Here is a 19,853-nt window from a genome sequence, read left to right as displayed (position 1 = left end):
CACCCAGGCGCCCCAGAACTAATTCATTTTAAGTGTGTGTTTAAATTTTTTTTAAGTTTATTTATTTTGAGAGAGAGATAGGGCAAGGAGGCGAGGGGAGGAGAGAGAGGGAGAGAGAGAAGCCCAAGCAGGCTCTGCACCATCAGTGTAGAGCCTGATGTAGGGTTTGAACTCGTGAACCATGAGATCGTGACCTGGGCTGAAACCAAGAGTTGCATGCTTAACCAACAGAGCCACCCATGCACCCTAATAATTTTGAATATGTGTTTAGACTGCAGATCCCTGACATGTATGTTAAAGTCCAAATCCATAGCCTAAGAAGATGTATTAGAGTTCCATATAATATGCTTGACTAAATTTTCTCCCTTTTAGTGAATTTTCTGTGTGTTCACTTGGCATCTATCTCCATCATAAAATTCTAAGGCAAGACATTTTGACAATTCTAAGGCAATATCCTTTTGTGGGCTCCAAAAGGATAATGAATGAGGCTTCACAAATAGGAACGTTGATGAGTTTTCCAAAGTTCTCTGTATTTGTGTGTCCTCGGTTTTGGCTTCTCTGTTGGTCTAAGAAGTGTGCAGTAACAGAGTTAAGCATTCTTGGGCTTTCTTTTGGGGCCCTCTGTCTTCCAGGGACTGGGGAGATAACAGTGCAAGACAGCCATCAGCAAAATCAGACTGATGATAAACATCACAGCCCCTCATCTTGTGCTCTTAAAAAACGCTGCCCTCTGCCTTTAGATGTCAGGCAGAAATAATTTCTTGGAACCAAATTTTTTCCCCTGTGGGTGGATATTGGAGTTTATTTTGGGTTTGCTATTATTGGAGTGTAGAAAGGCTATAACAGATATGCCCTTTCTTGAGAACTATGAGTTTTGGCATAAATAAATCAGTGGTGTCTCTTGCCTCAAATATATTAAAATATCCAGACTACTTAAAATTAACCTCTGATAACATTAGACAGTGTGCTTAGATGTGTACAGTATTTTGATTATTTAAGTTGCTTTAGAAATTTGGAATGGTAATGATGAGTTGGAACACTGGAAGTTCCCCTCCAAGTTGGAGAAAGTTCTATTTTATTTACTTTTAATTTTTTACTTTTATTTTTTTTTAATTTGTTTATTTTAGAGAGTGCAAATTGGGGAGAGGGGCAGAGGGAGAAAGAGAATCTTAAGCAGGCTCCATGCTAAGCGTGGAGCCTGATATGGGGTTTGATCCCGTGGCCCTAGGATCATGACCTGAGCTGAAATCAAGAGTCAGACACTCCACTGACTGAGCCACCCAGGCACCCCTAGAAAGTTCTAATTTAATGTATCGAGTCATTAAAAAGTATCCAGATATTTATTAGGAGGGTCATTATGGAAGAATATGAAAATTTCTGCCATCAAGTATGAACTGTTAAGAGAGCCAAATATTTTTTTTTTAATTTTTTTTTTTTTAACGTTTATTTATTTTTGGGACAGAGAGAGACAGAGCATGAATGGGGGAGGGGCAGAGAGAGAGGGAGACACAGAATTGGAAACAGGCTCCAGGCTCTGAGCCATCAGCCCAGAGCCTGACGCGGGGCTCGAACTCACGGACCGCGAGATCGTGACCTGGCTGAAGCCGGACGCTTAACCGACTGCGCCACCCAGGTGCCCCGAGAGCCAAATATTTTTAAATGTGCTGTTATCTCCTATTGTACAAATGAGGAAATGGAGATGAACAAAGATAAATACCTTCCCCAGGGTTACACAGCTAATAAGTTGTAGAGCTAGGATTTGGACCCAGACACTCAGAATGTAAGCTCTTGGCCCTGCTATATTGCCTCTCTGTAAGAAGACATAAAATGGGAAAACCACGTACTTTGAATGCTAATGTTAAACTTTGTTAAAGTGAAGGGCATGGAACAGCGTTCAACCTTGTTAGCAGAGCAATGGCAAGATAAAAATGAGAGGGGCGCCTGGGTGGCGCAGTCGGTTAAGCGTCCGACTTCAGCCAGGTCACGATCTCGCGGTCCGTGAGTTCGAGCCCCGCGTCAGGCTCTGGGCTGATGGCTCAGAGCCTGGAGCCTGTTTCCGATTCTGTGTCTCCCTCTCTCTCTGCCCCTCCCCCATTCATGCTCTGTCTCTCTCTGTCCCAAAAATAAATAAACGTTGAAAAAAAAATTTTTTTAAAAATGAGAGGAAAAATTACTCGAGTAGTTACAACGTTAGAAGAGGAAAGAATATCTTGAATTCTGGAGCCAAGAGCTTGGCCAGAGCTCCAAGCTTTAGTGTGGGGTGTGGCAGAGGCCAGAGGAAGAGGTGGGCAGAGTGGAATTTAAGGTTTGATGCTAGATTAAGAAGAGCCTTCAATTGTGCATGTGTGTGTTTGGGGGAGGTGGCCACGGGGAGGGGCACTAAAGAATATGGGGTCTCTTGTTGGCCGTGGACAGCCATAGATGATTTTGCATAGGAAAGTGAGCTAGAGTGGTAGGCAGGAGTAACCAGCAGGGAAGTTGACATGGGAGAAAGGAAGTGGGGGCAACTGGAAGCAGAAAGGCCAGTTAAGAGTTAATGATTTTCTGCTTAAAAAATGTATATCCCCTTTAGCCATTTCTCCCACCCCCAATGAGTAAAGGGGGTATACATTTTTTTAATGTATATTTTGGCGGGGGGCAGGCACAGAGGGGGGGGAGGTACAGAGGATCCGAAGCAGGCTCTGTGCTGACAGCAGAGAGCCCAGTGCAAGACTCAAACCCAAGAACCATGAGATCATAACCAGAGCTGAAGTCAGACGTTCAACCGCCTGAGCCACCCAGGTGCCCCACATTTTTTAAGTAAAAAATAAAAACAAAACAAAACATAGCTTACTCTCCCTCTTTATCAGGTTAAACAAACAGACAAACATTATTCCTGTTTTCTGGATGGGCAAGTGAGTCCGGCATGGTGAGTTGGCTTGGGTGAAATCACACAGTGAAAGGTGCCACTACACAGCATTTTCCGTTGTAGTAGATTACTAAAGAAAGGAGAACGAAAGGCAGGACTTCTGAGCCGCAGCTCCCTGCTTCCCTGGTCTGCATTGCTTCTCTGTCCTTCATGCTCATTAACTTTGCAGATGCACTGGGCACCAAATAGTTTTCTTTTTTTATTTTTTTATTTTTATTTTTTTGTCAATGTTTATTTATTTTTGAGAGACACAGAGAGACAGAGCATGAGTAGGGAAGGGAAGAGAGAGAGGGAGTCCCAGAATCCGAAGCAGGCTGCAGGCTCCAAGCTGTCAGCACAGAGCCTGACGCGGGGCTCGAACTCACCAACTGTGAGATCATGACCTGAGCCGAAGTCAGCCGCCCAACCGACTGAGCCACCCAGGCGCCCCCAAATAGTTTTCTTCATTTTAAGTTTTTATTTATTTTATTTTGAGAGAGAGAGAGAGAAAGAGAGAGAAAGAGAGAGAGAAACAAGTGGGGGAAGGGCAGAGAGAGGAGGAGAGAGAAGCTCAAGCCTGACTCGGGGCTCAAACTCACAAACTGTGAGATCATGACCTGAGCTGAAACCAAGAGTTGGAAGCTTAACCAACTGAGCCACCCAGGCACCCCTCTTCATTTAAACATTTTAAAACAAATATGTAAAATGTGAATCTGCTGTAATCTATAGAAATAAGCATTTATATTTATATAAATCTGAATATAAAAGAGCAGTACAAATCAAATGTGGACCTTATTCCCTCAAATCAGCATCCTGATTTTGGAGAACTTTAACCTGTTCATAAAAACTCCAAGGGGTGCTGGGTGGCTCAGTCTGTGAAGCGTCTGACTTCGGCTCAGGTCACGATATCACAGTTCACTAGTTGGAGCTCACCATCAGGCTCTATGCTGACAGCTCAGAGCCTGGAGCATGCTTTGGATTCTGTGTCTCCCTCTCTCTCTCTGGCCTTCCTCTGCTCATGCTCTCTCTTTCTCTCTCTCTCTCAAAAATATATATTAAAAAAAAATGCAACTCCTAAGACTGCCTCTGTGCCAGAGCAGGGTTTGAATAATCAGTAAATTTGAGAGTCATGTTTTATTAGCCCGCTTTCTACATGGGAAAGAATGTGGGCAACCAAATACATAGCCAAGTATCTCCAATGTAGGAAAAGGACTTATTTCACATCCTTAAATTTGTTTGTAGGAGCAAAAGTGTAGTTAAAGAGAACTAAAGAACCGGGACAAGAGTTCAAAAGCTTTCCTAAGCATTAAACCACAATTTCGGTACAACACAGCTTGGATGGCATATAAATAGCCGCCTTCTACTTGAATTGAAAGAATATTGGACAAAGATGGTCTCAGTTACTACTTACTATTGCTGTATCACAAATTTGGTGGTGTAAAATATCCTTTGTGTTATGCTCATAGGTGATGGGTCAGGTGTGTGGACGGGATGCAGTAGGACTGGCAGCGATGGTCGTCTGTACTTTAAGATGTCAGGGACTCAGTTGGGAGGGTTGAAGCCTGCAGGTCCCTCGCAGCTTGGAGGCTAGAGTCATCTGGATGGACACTTCTTCGTTCACATATATGGCAGAGAAGGGGCTGAGAAGGTCAGATGGTGTGCACTCACCCTGGGACACCTGTACATGGCTTTGCCTGCTCCTAGCATGACGATCGGCAGAGAGTGATGATTCCCAGAAAACCTGATGGAAGTTGCATGACATTTTCTGACCTTTTCATTGAGAGTCAAAGAGCATCATCTTCACCACATTCTGTGACAAGCAAATCAGCTCAGAGTCAAGGAGATGGGACATGGATACCACCTCAAAGAATTGTCATTGGTAATCTGTTTTCCACAGTTAGCAGGGAAATAGGTAAATTAAATCAACAAAATCTCCCTTATCTTTGTTAATTTTTATGTATTTATTTTAGTGTTTGTTTATTTTTGAGAGAGAGACAGAGCATGAACAGGGGAGGGACAGAGAGAGAGAGGGAGACAGACACAGAATCCAAAGCAGGCTCCATGCTCTGAGTTGTCAGCACAGAGCCCGACGTGGGACTTGAACTCCCAAACTGGGGGATCGTGACCTGAGCAGAAGTCGGATGCTTAACTGACTAAGCCACCCAGGCGCCCCTCCCTTAATTATCTTTTTTTTTTTTAATTAAAGTTTATTTTGAGAGACAGCACACATGCACAGAGAGGGAGAGACAATCCCAAGCAGGCTCCACACTGACAGCATCTTGGGGCTTTATCTCCAGTCAGATCATAACCTGAATCAAAATCAAATTCAAATGTGAACATTTACTGCCTCCAATTAGAAAGACAAATGGTTTATTAAAAATACCAATAGCTAATGTTTCTAAACTGAAATTAAAAAAAATTAAGACTATTAAAAAAATGTTCATTTTCTTTTTATAGTATTCTGCTGGGAACTTATTCAAGAACGACCTTGCTTCACTCCTGCTCTCAAACTTTGACCCAGTACTTTCTATTGACTCTAAATCTGTGGGGCCACCTCAATAGCAGGATAATCTTCTGTACTAACTTATGAACAGTCCTAAGGAAAACAGGAAAAGAGAGGGGGGCGAAAAGAGGCTATTGAAGTGTCTCTGATGAACAGTGATTAATGTCAGAACCTCTCTCCTGATGCTGTAAGTCTCTATACCTGTTAGTGTGCCCCAGGAACTTGGTAAAGAGGAGAGCCCAAAGCATCTAGCATGACGCCTGGCAAAAGTAGAAACCAAAAAGGTGTTGAACTGAACTGGATTAAATAAAGATATTAACTGTAGGAATGGAAAACAGGTTAATGCAAGGGAACCAGGGAGACATCATCAACAGCCGATTGACTACAGAGACGGAGGGAGAGGAGAAGAGAGCCGGGGTTTACAGCTGGGGTGACCACACCACTAACCAAGGCAGGGGCATCAAGATGAGGGGCTCATCCGAAGGAGGTTGCAGGGAGCTTGGTTCAGGCCCTGTCTCTCTATGGGGCATCTTTGATTGCCTGTTGGTGCTTATTAAGTCTTTATGTCCAGTAAGGTCTGAATGTTGATTCACTGAACTGTCTAGTTTAGCGTTTTAGCAGATACAAGCTTGGTTAATACCAGGTTGGTTTGTGATCTTTATTGTCGTCAAGGGAGAAATCATTCTGGCTGAACAGAATCACATAGGGACGTTTTAAAGTTTGCATTCATACCTGGGTGATTCCGATGTGCAGCCAGGTAGGCATGATGCCTGGGCGTGATCAGGGCGAGAGGCCACCCTGATCCTCTACTCTGACCATTTAGACACTTAAAGAGCACCTAAGCATTTGACTTAAGACTTTGTGTATGAAATAATTTCATTTGGATACTTCATGTGGAATCTGTCTTGTTCCACTTGGCTAGAGAGCAAAGCTCAGGGATTGTGTCTGCTTATCACACTCAAATACATGCCAAAGTACTTACGGTGTGTGCTTGAATTCTAGCCACACGTGTCTCCAAGCATCCCCTGTGCAAGGAAAGCCTTGTTCAGGCCTTGAGATGATCATTGTGACACATGTACCTCCCTTTAAGCAATGAATATATCTTTCAGTAAATCGAGTAATTATCGAGTAAATCAAGTAATTATCTTTCAGTAAATCTCATTTATGTGCATGTATAATACACATACACACACGCATATAAATTATATAATTATATAATAAACTATATTAAAATTATAAAAAGAGCTTACTGTACAAGGAAGTTCATTGTTCTGTGAACATGGTTGCAAAAGTAAATAATCATGCTTTAAATGCTTTTGCAAGGGGCGGGAGGGGAAAAAAATAAATAAATAAATGCTTTTGCAGGACTGTAGGTTTCATGTATAATCATGAGTCTGCTTTAGGTGTGGTTCCTGCATTTAATAGGGACTTAGAGCCCCGAGCTCTTTGTGTCAGTGCCACCAGTTTTGCCCTCTGGCCCATGTGGCCCACCACACTGTGCTCTGTGTGCCGCCCGGTCTTCCTCAGTGGTGGTGCACATCCATGGGTCGGGGGAAGGGACGGGAGGGGCAGGACTGAAGTAGAAAGGGCCCGAAGGTCTGGGGTTTGAATTTTGACTCTTCTTCTTTCTGGCCGTGTCACTTTGGGTGAAATACTTCTACCTTCTGGACCTCAGTTTCCTTGGCAGTTAAACGAGGATAATAATACCTACCTCCAGGGATAGTTTATTAATTTCTTTGCTGGCTTAAAATAATGATGAGAGGGGCGCCTGGGTGGCGCAGTCGGTTAAGCGTCCGACTTCAGCCAGGTCACGATCTCGCGGTCCGTGAGTTCGAGCCCCGCGTCGGGCTCTGGGCTGATGGCTCAGAGCCTGGAGCCTGTTTCCGATTCTGTGTCTCCCTCTCTCTCTGCCCCTCCCCCGTTCATGCTCTGTCTCTCTGTCCCAAAAATAAATAAATGAATGAATGAATGAATGAATGAATGAATGATGAGAAATGTATTCTCTCACAGATCTAGAGGCTGGACATCCAAAACCAAGGTGGCGGCAGGGCTGTACTCCCTCCAGAGGCTTAGAGAAGAACCCTTCCTTGCCTCTTCTGGCCCCTGGCAGTTGCCCATCATCCTTGGTTAATGGCAGCAAACTCCAGTTTGTGCTTCTGTCATCACACGGCCTTCTGTCCTGTTTCCGTGTCTTCATCTCTCTCTCTCCTTATAAGGAGGCCTTTCACCAGACTTGGGACCCACTCTAACCCAGTGTGACCTCATCTTAACTTGATTACACATGCAAAGACCTTATTTAAAAACAGGGCTGCATTCTGAAGTTCAGGGAGGGCATGAATATTGTGAGGGCACTATCCAACCCAGTGTAGGTGAGTATAGTGACCTCAGTCAGTTCTTTATGGCACCTGGAAGGAACAAACGCATAGTTGACAGCAAATCACAAGAAGGCATTTGTAAGGCTTGGCCCATTTGTTCTCCAATGTCATGACTCTTTTCTTGGTTGACTGTCCCTGCTGTTTGGCCATGCTGGGTCACTTTCCTCTCATTTTCTCCGCTATCATTTGGGGACTTCTAGGTTGCTTCCTGATATTTCTCCAGGATTTGGGTTCACAGCTTCAGTTTTTCCTTTCTGCCATCACTCTAACAGTCATACAAATGACCCCTCTAACAACCTGCTTCTGATATATAGGACTGTGTCCTAGACCTCCTTCCTATCCCTGATCCCACAGTCATTTCAAATACCTGCTCATCGGCACCTACCATGCTCTTGATCTCAGAATGTCTGCTTTACCTGTCTTTCCGGTCTCCAGTCATCAAGCTGACCACGCCTTACTCCCATCCTTCCCAGTGCTTCCAGTGAAAAATCATACAGCACTACCAAATGATTTGTACATGGAGTTAACAATTCCTATTGTCTGGATTTCTGGGACTGCTTGAAAACCCCTTTACTCATTTCAAGTGGGTTTCCTTTCTCATTTCCCCCTGGAGCTATTGGGAACATTGTTCAAGCTTCTGAGACCAACATGGACCCTGCACTGTACCCTTGCTTTCCCAAGAAAACAGAAGGCATAAAACACAAACTGACTTCCTGTCTCCCACTGTATCTCTGTGTGCCCTCCTCTTCCTCTTTTACTGCTCAGAAGCAGAACGTGACTGGTTTACAAAGATCAGCCTTCTGCCTGGCTGAATCTTCAGTTCCACTACTCACCCCTTATTTTCTTCATTCTGTCTCCGCTGGCTCCTTGGCTTCCCTCAGACTATCAACACTGAAATCTTGCCCATCCTGAAAAGTTCCTCCATTTTCCTTTAAATTGAACTGCTTAAGCTTTCTCCTCCTGAGAGAACCCAACTGTACTGTATATTGAGTAACTTTACACATTTCCTAACCTCTGTGCCTGTTTCCTCATCTGTAAAATGGACTAATAGTGCGTATCTCATAGGATTATTGTTTAAGATTAAGTTACAATGTAGTATGGTTCCTAGGACATTGTTAGCTATTTTTTAGTAGTAATCATATCCTCACTGGGCTTTCATAGGTCTTGGTTCATTGCACTGGTTTAGCACTGACAAGCAGCAATGTTAAGTACTTATTGGATGTGTTTCTGCTCTCAGCAGTTGTGAACTCCCTAAGGGCTGAGCTGGCTTCATAGCCATCTTTTTAACCCTACACTTCACAGAGTATCTGTCCCCTCCCCCACTTCAAACACTAAATAAATGAATGCTTCAATTCCATTGAATTGGTTGGAATCATTTTTTCCCCCTGAGGGGTAAAGTTGGTTTGACCTATTCCCAGACTTACCTCTGCCCCCATGAGACTGCTTTTACCTCTTGTGACAAGATTTTTAAACGTAATGTTTTAACATTGGTCCAAGAAAGGAATTTGGTAAGATTATGGAGACTTTAAGTACATTTGTAGATTGAGACAAAGACATCAGTAGAGAAGGGTTTAATCAACAGTGGCTCCCAAGAAGTAGGAAGAAAACAAAGCTGTTCAACGAACAGCTCTGAATTGAGCCCCTACCATCTGGCAGACAGTGGGCAAGAGGCCAGGGGTTTAGTGGTGAACAAGGCAGATGCTGGCCATTGGCCATATCCTGGAACTCCTAGTCCAGTGGGAGGTCCACAGACCTTTAAAAATACTTCAGAAATACTATTTAGTTACAATTGTGTCAAGTGTTATGGACGAGAAGCATGAGAGAGCCTAACAAGGGGAGCTAACCTGGTCCAGGTGGCCAGGGAGAGCAATGGTCAAGGGGAAAAATGAGTAGGGTATCTTGGTGGAGTGGGAGGGGCAGCGAGACCAGCCTGTTTCTGGATGGAGGTGTTAATAATTATGTATTATGTCCATGACACAAAATTTAGTGTTTACGTGGAAAGACTTCAGGAATCACGGACATAGTCCATTAAGGGGAGGGTGATGGATGTCAGGGTGAATGCCAGAGACCGTGTAACCTGCACATGTGAATAATCTGAAATAAAGATGTAGGGAGAGGGGAACTCATTTTAAATGAACTTCTTAAGTATTGGTCTGAAGCAACATTAATGGAAAGCTCTTTATGAAACTTCTGGTCTCGTTAAAATGGTCCAATGTTTGGGGCACCTGGGTGGCTCAGTTGGTTAAGCGGCCGACTTCGGCTCAGGTCATGATCTCGAAGTCTGTGAGTTCGAGCCCCGCGTCAGGCTCTGTGCTGACAGCTTAGAGCCTGGAGCCTGTTTCAGATTCTGTGTCTCCCTCTCTCTGACCCTCCCCCGTTCATGCTCTGTCTCTCCCTGTCTCAAAAGTAAATAAAACATTAAAAAAAATTTTTTTAAAAAATGGTCCAATGTTTATTTCATGATGTATTGGTAATTTTCTTGGTTTTCCATGGACTCTAAGGCCTCTCTTGGACTAACTCCCTGTTTACTAAATATATCTTATATTTTTCAGTTGTTGTGTCTTCTCTTCATTAACCTAAATATTACTCATCGCAAGGTCTAGTTGACTACCTAGTCAAAAAACCTTCCCTGTCTGCCTAGGTGAAAGTTGACCCTCCTTTCTTTTGTGCTGATTCACCATGTGGCTCACTTTATCATTCTGTCCTGTTTTGTGTTGTTGGCATATTTCTCATACTGTTCTTGTTAATCTATATATAAACTGTATGGAAAATTCTGGAAAGACTATGGCAGCTATGTAAAAAGCACCAAGTAAATAGTCGTTGGGTGAATGAATGAATAACAACTATAGGTTCTTCTGTATAGTCAACACAGGAAAATATCATTTGGGCCTGAAGCTTGATGGTTTCTTGTCCTCTGTCTTAAAATATGAGGTGTGTGCTCTTTTTTTTTTTTTAATTTTTTAATGTTTATTTATTTTTGAGACAGAGGGCGAGTGGGGGAGGGGCAGAGAGAGAGGGAGACACAGAATCCGAAGCAGGCTCCAGGCTCTGAGCTGTCAGCACAGAGCCCGATGCGGGGCTTGAACTCACGAACCGCAAGATCATGACCTGAGCTGAAGTCAGAAGTTTAACCGACTGAGCTACCCAGGCGCCCCTCTTTTTTTTTTTTTTTCCTGGATGGTACTAATCTGAAAACTTCCTAGTGAAAACACTGTCTACTTTGTGTAACTTTCATCTTAGACTTACTGATTATATTGGCAAAACAGTCTGCACTTCATAAACTAGAGGGAGAAATGCAGCATTTCCAAAGATAATCTCTCAAATAGACTCCTCCAGATGGCTGCGGAAGCAGATCCATACAACAGGAGCTATGCTAATTGGCGATGATTAGGGTTTTAGAGTCCTTCCTAAAGAAAGTCAAAGAAACTCTTTCTCTTCCTAGATTGCTCTCTGCCACTGGATTATTTTGGTTGGGTTGATATATTCCAAAACTCAAATCTGCCTACTAGCCAGCTGTCTGTGACCACTGAGTTTCCACTGGTTTTTCAGTTCCCAATGATTAAATGAAAATAAAAGAAGGTGATGCCATGTCTGGCCAACAGCAGACATTGTCAATTGCCAAAGCTCCAGCGTCCATCATGCGGTTGACATGGTGTGTGCCACCCTCACAGGAGGCAGGCAAGTCCTTCCAAAGGCCAGGCTTCAAGGGAAAACTCTTAAGCAAGTAGTGTCATTTGGAAATGATTTGATGAATAGGAAACTAACAGGCCAACCATTGAAAATCTCATTTGTGATAAATTAGCATGAATGTTTGGAGCCTACATTGAAGGTAAAGTCTGCCTTTCCCACGTGCTGCCCTTCATAGCTGACACATTACACATGTCTCTAGAGCGTAACATATGGCTTCCTGAACTTGCAAATGTGGCTTAAATGTGCTCTGTTGAAATAGCATCTGTTTAAACAGTCTCCTGGAAAACTGAGCCATGTTCAATAAAATAGTTAATTTCATGTCTGTGAATGTTTCCTCTAGAGGCCTTTAAAATGTTATTTTTAGGGGCTGTACTAGAAAATTTGCAAATTTAAATTTGCAGGAAGGCATTAGCTGCCTCTGAAAAGGTAACGGCCATCAGTCCTAAGTTGTAAATATTAAAAGATTCATACAGCATGAATCATAAACGAACAGTGTGAAAGATCTAATTCAATAATAATAGTCACCAGTTTTTGAGTGCCTACTGTGTTCCAGGCTCTTCATGTACGTTATATTTAATTCTCAGGATATTTTGCAAAGAGGTAGGATCCCTCCCATTTTACAGATAAAGAAATGGAGTCTCAGATGCCCATAACCTGCTCAAGACCACTTAAGTGGGAGGTGGTGAGCTTGAATTTGAACTCAAAAACACTAAAATCTGAAGCCAGTCTCTTTTTCTGCACCAGGAGTTCTTAGCTTAACGGATGGACTGGGAATAGGGGTTTAAGTCAGAGACCCCTATGAAACTGTATGCAAGCTCTTGTGTGTTTGTGCATTATTCTGGGGAAAGTCCATAACCTTAGCAGATTCTCCAAGGGATTTGTGAGGCCTTCTAAAGAAGCAGATTTTGGCACCTGGCTGCCTTCATTTTAGACAGGAGGAAACAGCAAGTGAGAACACAGACCGTCCAGAGGCACTTGGTGCGCAGTTGATTTGACCAGAAAGCGAACCACAAGTCTTCTTTCTAAACTCTGTGTGTATGTGCGTAATAAATTACATATAGAGAAAAGTGCACAAAACAAGAATGTAGCGTTTAACAACAAGGGAACCTCTGTGGAGTCACTAACCGGGTCATGAACTAGAGCATGGGACCCCAAAGTACTCCCAGGTGTCTCTCCCTCCTCAGATGGCATATCCTCACTCCCAACCCTTTCCTGACTTTTAGGGTAGCCTTGTCCTTGCTTTTCTTTATAGTTTTACTATCCAGGCATGCGTTCCTAAACCATATGGATCCATCTTTCCCTTTTTCATCTTCATATACATGCAGGCATGCTATTGTATTCTCCTGTGTCTTGTTCTTTCAGCAATATTGTTTTTAGTATCCATGTTGTAGCATGCAGTTGTAGTTCATTCCGTTGCTTGATTATATTGTACTTTATCTTCTATTATTGGATATTTGATTAGTTTTAATTTTTGCCTATTATGAGCAATGCCTTTGTTAACATTCTCGTACTCATCTTATACACGAGTTACGCATGCAACTCCCCCAGGAAAGCATAATATGGATTAAGCTTTTGTTGGAAACAAAATACCTAGCACTACAAAGAAAAAGCCAAGAATTTTTCTCTTCTTTCACCTCCTCCCTTCATGCTTCTGTGGTAGCCTTTGCATATGTTCTGGTTGTCTCCAAACTTGGAATAAGAATCAAAGAGCACACTTGACCCTGAGTCCAGGGGTGCCAGAGATCACTGGGATTAGAGTCTCCAGGATGAGGCATGGGCATCTGCACAGTTAGCATGTCCCAGGTGATTCTTGTGACTGAGAGACACTGGATTCGTGCCGATGAATTGGTAAGACCTGGCTCCTTCGTTATAAAGAGATTCAGAGAAAGTGTACCCGTGATTAAAATACTAGAAGATTGGCCTTAGAAGATTTAAGGGAGTAGGAAAGTTAAGGGAGTTGGATTTATTAGCCTGTAAAAAAAAAAAAATGGAAACATGATTAAATAGGTATTTGCAAAAGAATGAAAGTTTTATAATTGAAAAAAAAATTTGCTAAGTCAAGAGAGATTTATGTTGATCAGGAGGAGGAAAATCCTGCTAAAATGAGCGACAGAACCAGCATTTGCTAGGCACGACAGGGCGGGTAATAAAGGCTGTCGTCAGTGCCTTCAGGGAGCTGAAGACAAGGAAACAAAACAAGCACGCACCACGCTCTGGAACAAAAGCCGGGACGCAATATTTCATCAAGTCTAGACTGTGGGCTTCAGTCAGATGAGTAGGCGGTCCTCTGGGACACAATGGTGGAGAGAAGCAGAGAGAGGTCACCATGAAAAAGTTGATGAGCCTACAGGGCTTGAAGTAGGCTTTAGAAGGAAGCCTTTTCATAGGCGGTTGGGATGACAGAATATTCTAAAGCAGTGGCATCCAATGTATTTTATTGAGATTCCCCAGGAAAAATACATATTTTATATCACCACCCAGGACACACATACATAATCAAAAGTTTCATAAAACATTTAACTTTATTAAATATGATGCAGCTGATGTTAGCTGTTTTTTTTTTTTTTCTAATTCATTGTTTTAAATGTTGGATTAACCCGCTCGTAGGTGGAAAATGCCATTCTGAGGGGACCAGGAGCCCAGTGTGGAAGCAGAGCTAATCACGAAGCTGCCCTATGGAGGAAATGCCATTTAGAGGAGGGGATTTCCGTGGGAGGTGGTGAGGGGGGTGGGGTATTGTTTGTGTGGCGGTGGATGGTGGTCTCTAGAAGTCTTCCCCAATTCCAGAGCATGAGTGAATTACTTTGGGTTGTTATGGTAAAATTTCACACTTCACCTATCATATGCTCTATTTCTTACACAAAACACCTCTGACACCAAATGGTTTTCTTTATACCCACAACCAATTCTCCAACTCTTCGGGCACCAACTAGGTGTCTGGTGATGCAATTCAGTTCTGACACTAGTGGTCTGGAGGTAGCATCAGACCCCACAGTTAAGGACTCAGTCCCACAAAATTGCTCCCACTTCAGATGTCATCTGCAATTCCCGGGCCAGTCTGACCAATTAGCTATAAAGTCATAGTCAGGGGGGTGGAGGTTCCCATAGCCCGCTCCTCAGGTTTGATCATTTGCAAGAACAGCTCGGAGAACTCAGAAAGGTACGTTTCTTACTATTACCAGTTTATTACGAAGGATTACAAATCAGGAACCGCCAAATGGAAGAAATGCACAGGGCAAGATAGAGGATGTGTGTGTGGGTGTGTAAGTGAAAAGCGTCTGCTCTCTCCAGGATCATCTTCCCAGCACCTCCTTGTGTTCATCACCCTGGAAGCTCCCTGAACCCTATGGTTTCAGGGTGGTTTAGGGCTTTTTCTGGAGGTTCCACTTCGTAGGAATGATGGATTAGACCATTGGCCATTGGTGATTGACTCAGTCTCTAATCCCTCTCCCCTCCCTGGAGGTGGGGGTGGGGCTGAAATTTCTAACCCTGTATTTTACATGGTTGATTCTCCTGGCAACCAGCCCGCATCCTGAAGATGTCATTAACATAAACTCCTGTAGGGGACCTTATTATGAATAACAAAAGATACTCTTCACCCTTATCACTCTGGAATTCATGGATTTTAAAAGCTCTAGTGCTAGAAATCAGGGACAAGGACCAAGTCTACAATTCTTATATCACAATATCACAACCTATTTACCTGGCCAACCCTACTGTTGGACGGTATATTGGCCAAGGTAGATTTTTAAGATTCCTTTTGATGCTTGGTTTCAATTTAGTACCACTCAGCAGAGGGACAGAGACAGGTGAAAAGAATTTGCTTGTAGATTCTCAAGAGCAATGACATTAAAAGTATTTATTAAACATCTGTTCTATTTCATTTTGCAGATGGCCATGGAATCTTTGGTATGGAATGTGGTGCTGGGTAGAATGGTTTTATAGGAGAAAATATAGGGACTATCTCCATGGGCAGGTATAGGAGAGGAAAGTGATAGCACCTTGAAAACCATGCTTTCTGGAAGAAACATGGTATAGCATGTTGTGCATATCAGAACTACCCATAAGTATAACCAGCTGCCTGGCCCAGGACTAGAGAGCTCTGTCACATTAGCATCCCCTCCTTATGAGGGCTGGCCAGCAGTCTGGGTAATGTGTTTTCAGAATCTGGATTCCTGGCTTAGAGAGAGGACAAATTGGGATACCTCTTGTCTCCACTCTTAGCATAACTTGTGTGAGAATTTTAAGAGTAAACTCTCACTTTCTTTCCTCATTTCCTGACCAATGATCAACTTTCTCCCCCAGTTTCTTCTTCAGGTGTGCCCTTGTTTTCCTGATGGGTTCTGAACTGGTCTCTTGGCTCAGACTCTAAGGCCAATATATAGCACCCATCCGTTTCCTTCCTCCTGCTTACTATGAATCCTGTCTGCAGTATATCCAGGTTGAATGGTGGTACAGGTTATTTATTAAATCTGTGTGTGTGTGTGTGTGTGTGTGTGTGTGTGTGTGTGTGTGTGTAACCTTGTTCTCTTTGCCTTTTCTAACAGAAAAGTAACTTCTGGCCTGCAGTGAAGAGAAACTAGATAAAAGAGAAGTATTTTAGACCTCAATGTGCCATTGACCTTGTCCTCCAGAGGGTGGGGGAGAAGGGATCTTTCTTGCTGTGTCCTATAGAAATTGAACTCCCTAAATATCCACATGTAACTAATTTTAGGGAACCCCTACAACTAGATTTTTCTCTACCCAAGAGTTGAGTTTCTTAGTGGCACTGAAAAGGAAAGTCCTTTCATGTGGCTTTTCTTTGCTTAAATACTTTCGATCATATCCTCTGGGGTTTAATATCCTTTTGATCTTCCCTATCCAGTTTTAATTTGGTCAGTTTAAATTAGGGAAGGATTTAAAGACAACACTAATAATGTAGCTTGGGGGTCATGTAAATTGGAATCATTGGTCCTGAATGTACTTTATAAATTTTTTGTTTTGTTTTGGCTTGCAAAGTGCTGTTTGGGGGAAGTCTGTTTCTTGGTGTTGGCTACATTTTGTTCTTAGGTAAAGCTTCCCATTCTACCACCAAATGCTTGTGCTTAGGGTAATGTATTTACTGTGTATTGTGTTCTGCAGTAGGAAACCCGATTTGCCTTTGTGCAAAGACAAATCTCTAGCAAAGTTTGGTTGGGGGGCATTTTATAGATTACATATTTTGAGCTTTAGAGGAGGAATCACAGTGGTCATCAGTCCAAAACCTTGAGAGGTTTTGGGTGACTTGAGGTCTATAGCATGGAAGTATCAATCTAGAGTTCTGGAATTCTAGTTCATGCAGCCTAGCGGACAGACTTCTGATTTTTGTTTAAACCTAGCTCCTCATTCCTGTGTTCTTGCACTCAGTGGTGGCCATGGGGAGGAGAGAGTCCTGAGAAAAGGGAGTGGCCCAGTCCTGAGACTCTCCCAAAGTAAATTCTGTACCTAAACCCTGTACACGTCTACTTTACCCCTCCATGGCCTTTGGCTTTCTCTCAGGCCCTGCCTCTACGCTGGGGTGGAGAGGTACCTGGGACATCTTGTAGATCTACCCTTGCTGTATCAGAAGGTGGAGCCCTACTGGGTTTCCCAGTTCCATCAGCACAGAGAGATTGGGAACATGCTCCGAGAGTTGGATGAGTGTAGTCCTGTAAAATTCTCTTGTTAACTGTTACATTCCCACTGTCTCCTCTCTCTGCCTCCATGCAATGGTGTGTGGCAAAGCCTTTAAAATGAAATGCCTAGAGGTTCTTATCTTCAGAGGCCAAGGAAGCAGAGAAACTGTAGAGCTGAATGTAGAACGTTTGGGGGAGGGAGAAGGAATCTCTTCAAGGGTGTTGGTATCCATAGCAGGAAGGGCCAGAAAGTGGGTTTATAGGAGAGGTCTGGAGGGCAGGCCAGCCTGCAGAGTGACCCAGGGGCTTTGATGTGCCCCCCGGGATCTTTTGTCCCTGCATTAATCTTATATACCTCATACACCTCTCTGTCGTAACTCTTCTTCAGTCACTGATTTTATTCTCAGTCCTCTGCTCCAAAACCTTCAATGGCTCACTGCTGCCTTTTCACATGTGAAACTTCTCGGTCTTATACTCAAGGCCCATTTGCTCTTATATGGAGATCTTCTCTTTTCCTTTGTAAAAGTCAAAGCCAGCTTTTATATACATGAAAGCTTTCCTGTCACTGTGGTTTGTAGAATTAATTCTGTTGAGGTTGGGGGTTTAGCAGTGGTGGAGGCTTTGCTCAAAGCTGTTTGTTGTCTAATAGCTTGCTCAGGAAGAAGTTTTGTTTCTCATGAGACTTTGTAGAGGCCGTAGCCTGGACAACTACTTAAAGTCATTATACAGCTCGAAAATCTGGCCAGTGAACAGGCCAGAAAGGGTGGCAGTGAAAGCGGATGGAGAATTGTGTGTAAATAAACCATCGAGTAACCTTGAGCTGTTGGCCAGTTTGGTTGTCTACACTGTGGGCCCAGTGAGCTGTGGACCAGGTCAAAGGCCAGTATTCTGAGGAGCCAGCTATCAGAGTTTAGCTAGAAACAAGCTAATGTGTAAACTGGCCTTGAGGTCTTTTTAAGCCGCTTCATTTTCCCAGCGTCGGTGAAAAGAGGGGACTTTATTTCAGAGTTTGCTGGCCAGCTGCTCTTTCATTGAACTATTGATGTTTTCTTTTGGGAAGCCGGTCTTCTTGAGTGTCTCCACGGTGAAGGGGAAGGTATCTGATCTGGGGGCAGGTTTTGATTTCAGTGACGGGAGGACGGGGGTCCTGCTGGTCAGTATGGCTGCGGCCACTGTTGTTCACTAGTTCTGCGTCTCCCCTTTGCTCCACAGACCAACGAGTGGAACAAGAATGATGACCGGCTGCTACAGGCCGTGGAGAATGGAGATGCGGAGAAGGTGGCCTCCCTACTGGGCAAGAAGGGAGCCAGTGCCACCAAGCAGGACAGCGAGGGCAAGACCGCGTAAGCTAAAAAATTGGTTTCTAACTGTAACAGTTCTGGGTTCTCAGAGTGTTCTCTGGAAGCCCTGGGATCCATAGGGGAACTTCACAAGTGTGTTTAAGGGGACTTTGTGAAACTACTGTCCTCCCCCACTCCTCCTATCCCTCGTGTCAAAATATGGAAGATGCTATTTTAATTTGGTCCCTATTTCCTCAAGTTTCAAGTTATACATTGGGCTTTACCTTGGATGGCTATGTTTGTTTTCAAGTACCATTGGAGATTACACCAGAGAAGAAATAGCATGAGGATTATAACCCATTGATAGGTGAAAAAGGAATTCTATCCTCCATTTGAAGCAGCCTAAGAGAGGGTATTTTTTTTCATAACCCTCAAACCTTATAATTTATATTATTACTTCTTTTAAAACCCTTTCCTTAATGTAGATCAGTAATTACATGAGTAGTGTGAATTTTGCATTATGATTTGCCATTTATGGTAATCTTGCCCACCGTAATTAAAATTACATATTTAATGTGTGTGTGTGTGTGTGTGTGTGTTTATGTTTATTTGTATCTGCTCTTACTCCAGTCATATTGTAGAGAGGTCATTGACTTTGTAGCTAAACAGACTTCTAATCTGGACTTCATCACTTATGAATTGTGTAGTCTCTTTTTAAAATTGATTTATTTTGAGAGAATGAGAGAGAGAGAAAGAGAGTTTGGAAGGGGCAGAGAGGGAGAGAGAGAATCCTAAGCAGGGTCTGTGCTCTGTGAACGAGCCCAATGTGGGGCTTGATCTCATGAACTATGAGATCATGACCTGAGCCAAAATCAAGAGTCAGATGCTTGACCGACTGAGCCCCGAATTGTGTCATCTTTGAATCTTAATTTATTCAATTTAAATTGGAGATGACGATATTTAACCACTAGGGTAGTTATGAATATAAAACAAGATACTGAGTTGGGTTGGGTGCCTCCAGAAGCAGGTTCTGAGACAAGGATTTGAGTGTAGGGAGTTTTTATAGCCACTGATCCCAGGAGCATGCAGAAGAGGACTGAAACCTACATGGTGTGTTATTGACAGGTAACTGCTGTGGGCAGCTGGAACCCAATCCTGCTGAAGACCTCTGGGAGTCTTCTTAGACTCAGAGCAGGGGTTGGCCAACTGTGGCCCACAGTCTGCCTTTGTAAATAAAGTTTTATTGGGATGCAATCAAATCCATTTATTTAGCATTGTGGCTGCTTCTGTACTGCAAAGGCAGATTTGAATAGTTAAGACAAAGTCTGTGGCTCACAAATCCTAACATATGAGCTCTCTGGCCCCTTGCAGAACTAGTTACCCTACCCAAGGGGGTAAGGGAACTGGGGTGCCTGTTCCCATTCACTTGTCCCTCCAAGGTTGAATGCTGCTCCTAGGGCCTTTAATGCTCATGGGCAGAACAAG

General features: G+C 43.3%; 1 protein-coding gene across 1 annotated transcript in view; it reads left to right on the top strand.

The window, feature by feature from the left end:
* Positions 1 to 19,853, top strand: part of RAI14 (retinoic acid induced 14) — a 130,628-nt gene that overhangs the window by 54,464 nt on the left and 56,311 nt on the right. Inside the window, 1 exon segment of the mRNA XM_043600187.1 lies at positions 18,301 to 18,431. Within this exon segment, the coding sequence (XP_043456122.1) occupies positions 18,301 to 18,431 (131 nt within the window).

Source organism: Prionailurus bengalensis, chromosome A1, assembly GCF_016509475.1.
Source record: "Prionailurus bengalensis isolate Pbe53 chromosome A1, Fcat_Pben_1.1_paternal_pri, whole genome shotgun sequence".
NCBI classification, from domain to species: domain Eukaryota; kingdom Metazoa; phylum Chordata; class Mammalia; order Carnivora; family Felidae; genus Prionailurus; species Prionailurus bengalensis.
This window is presented reverse-complemented; position numbering and strand designations above follow the sequence as displayed.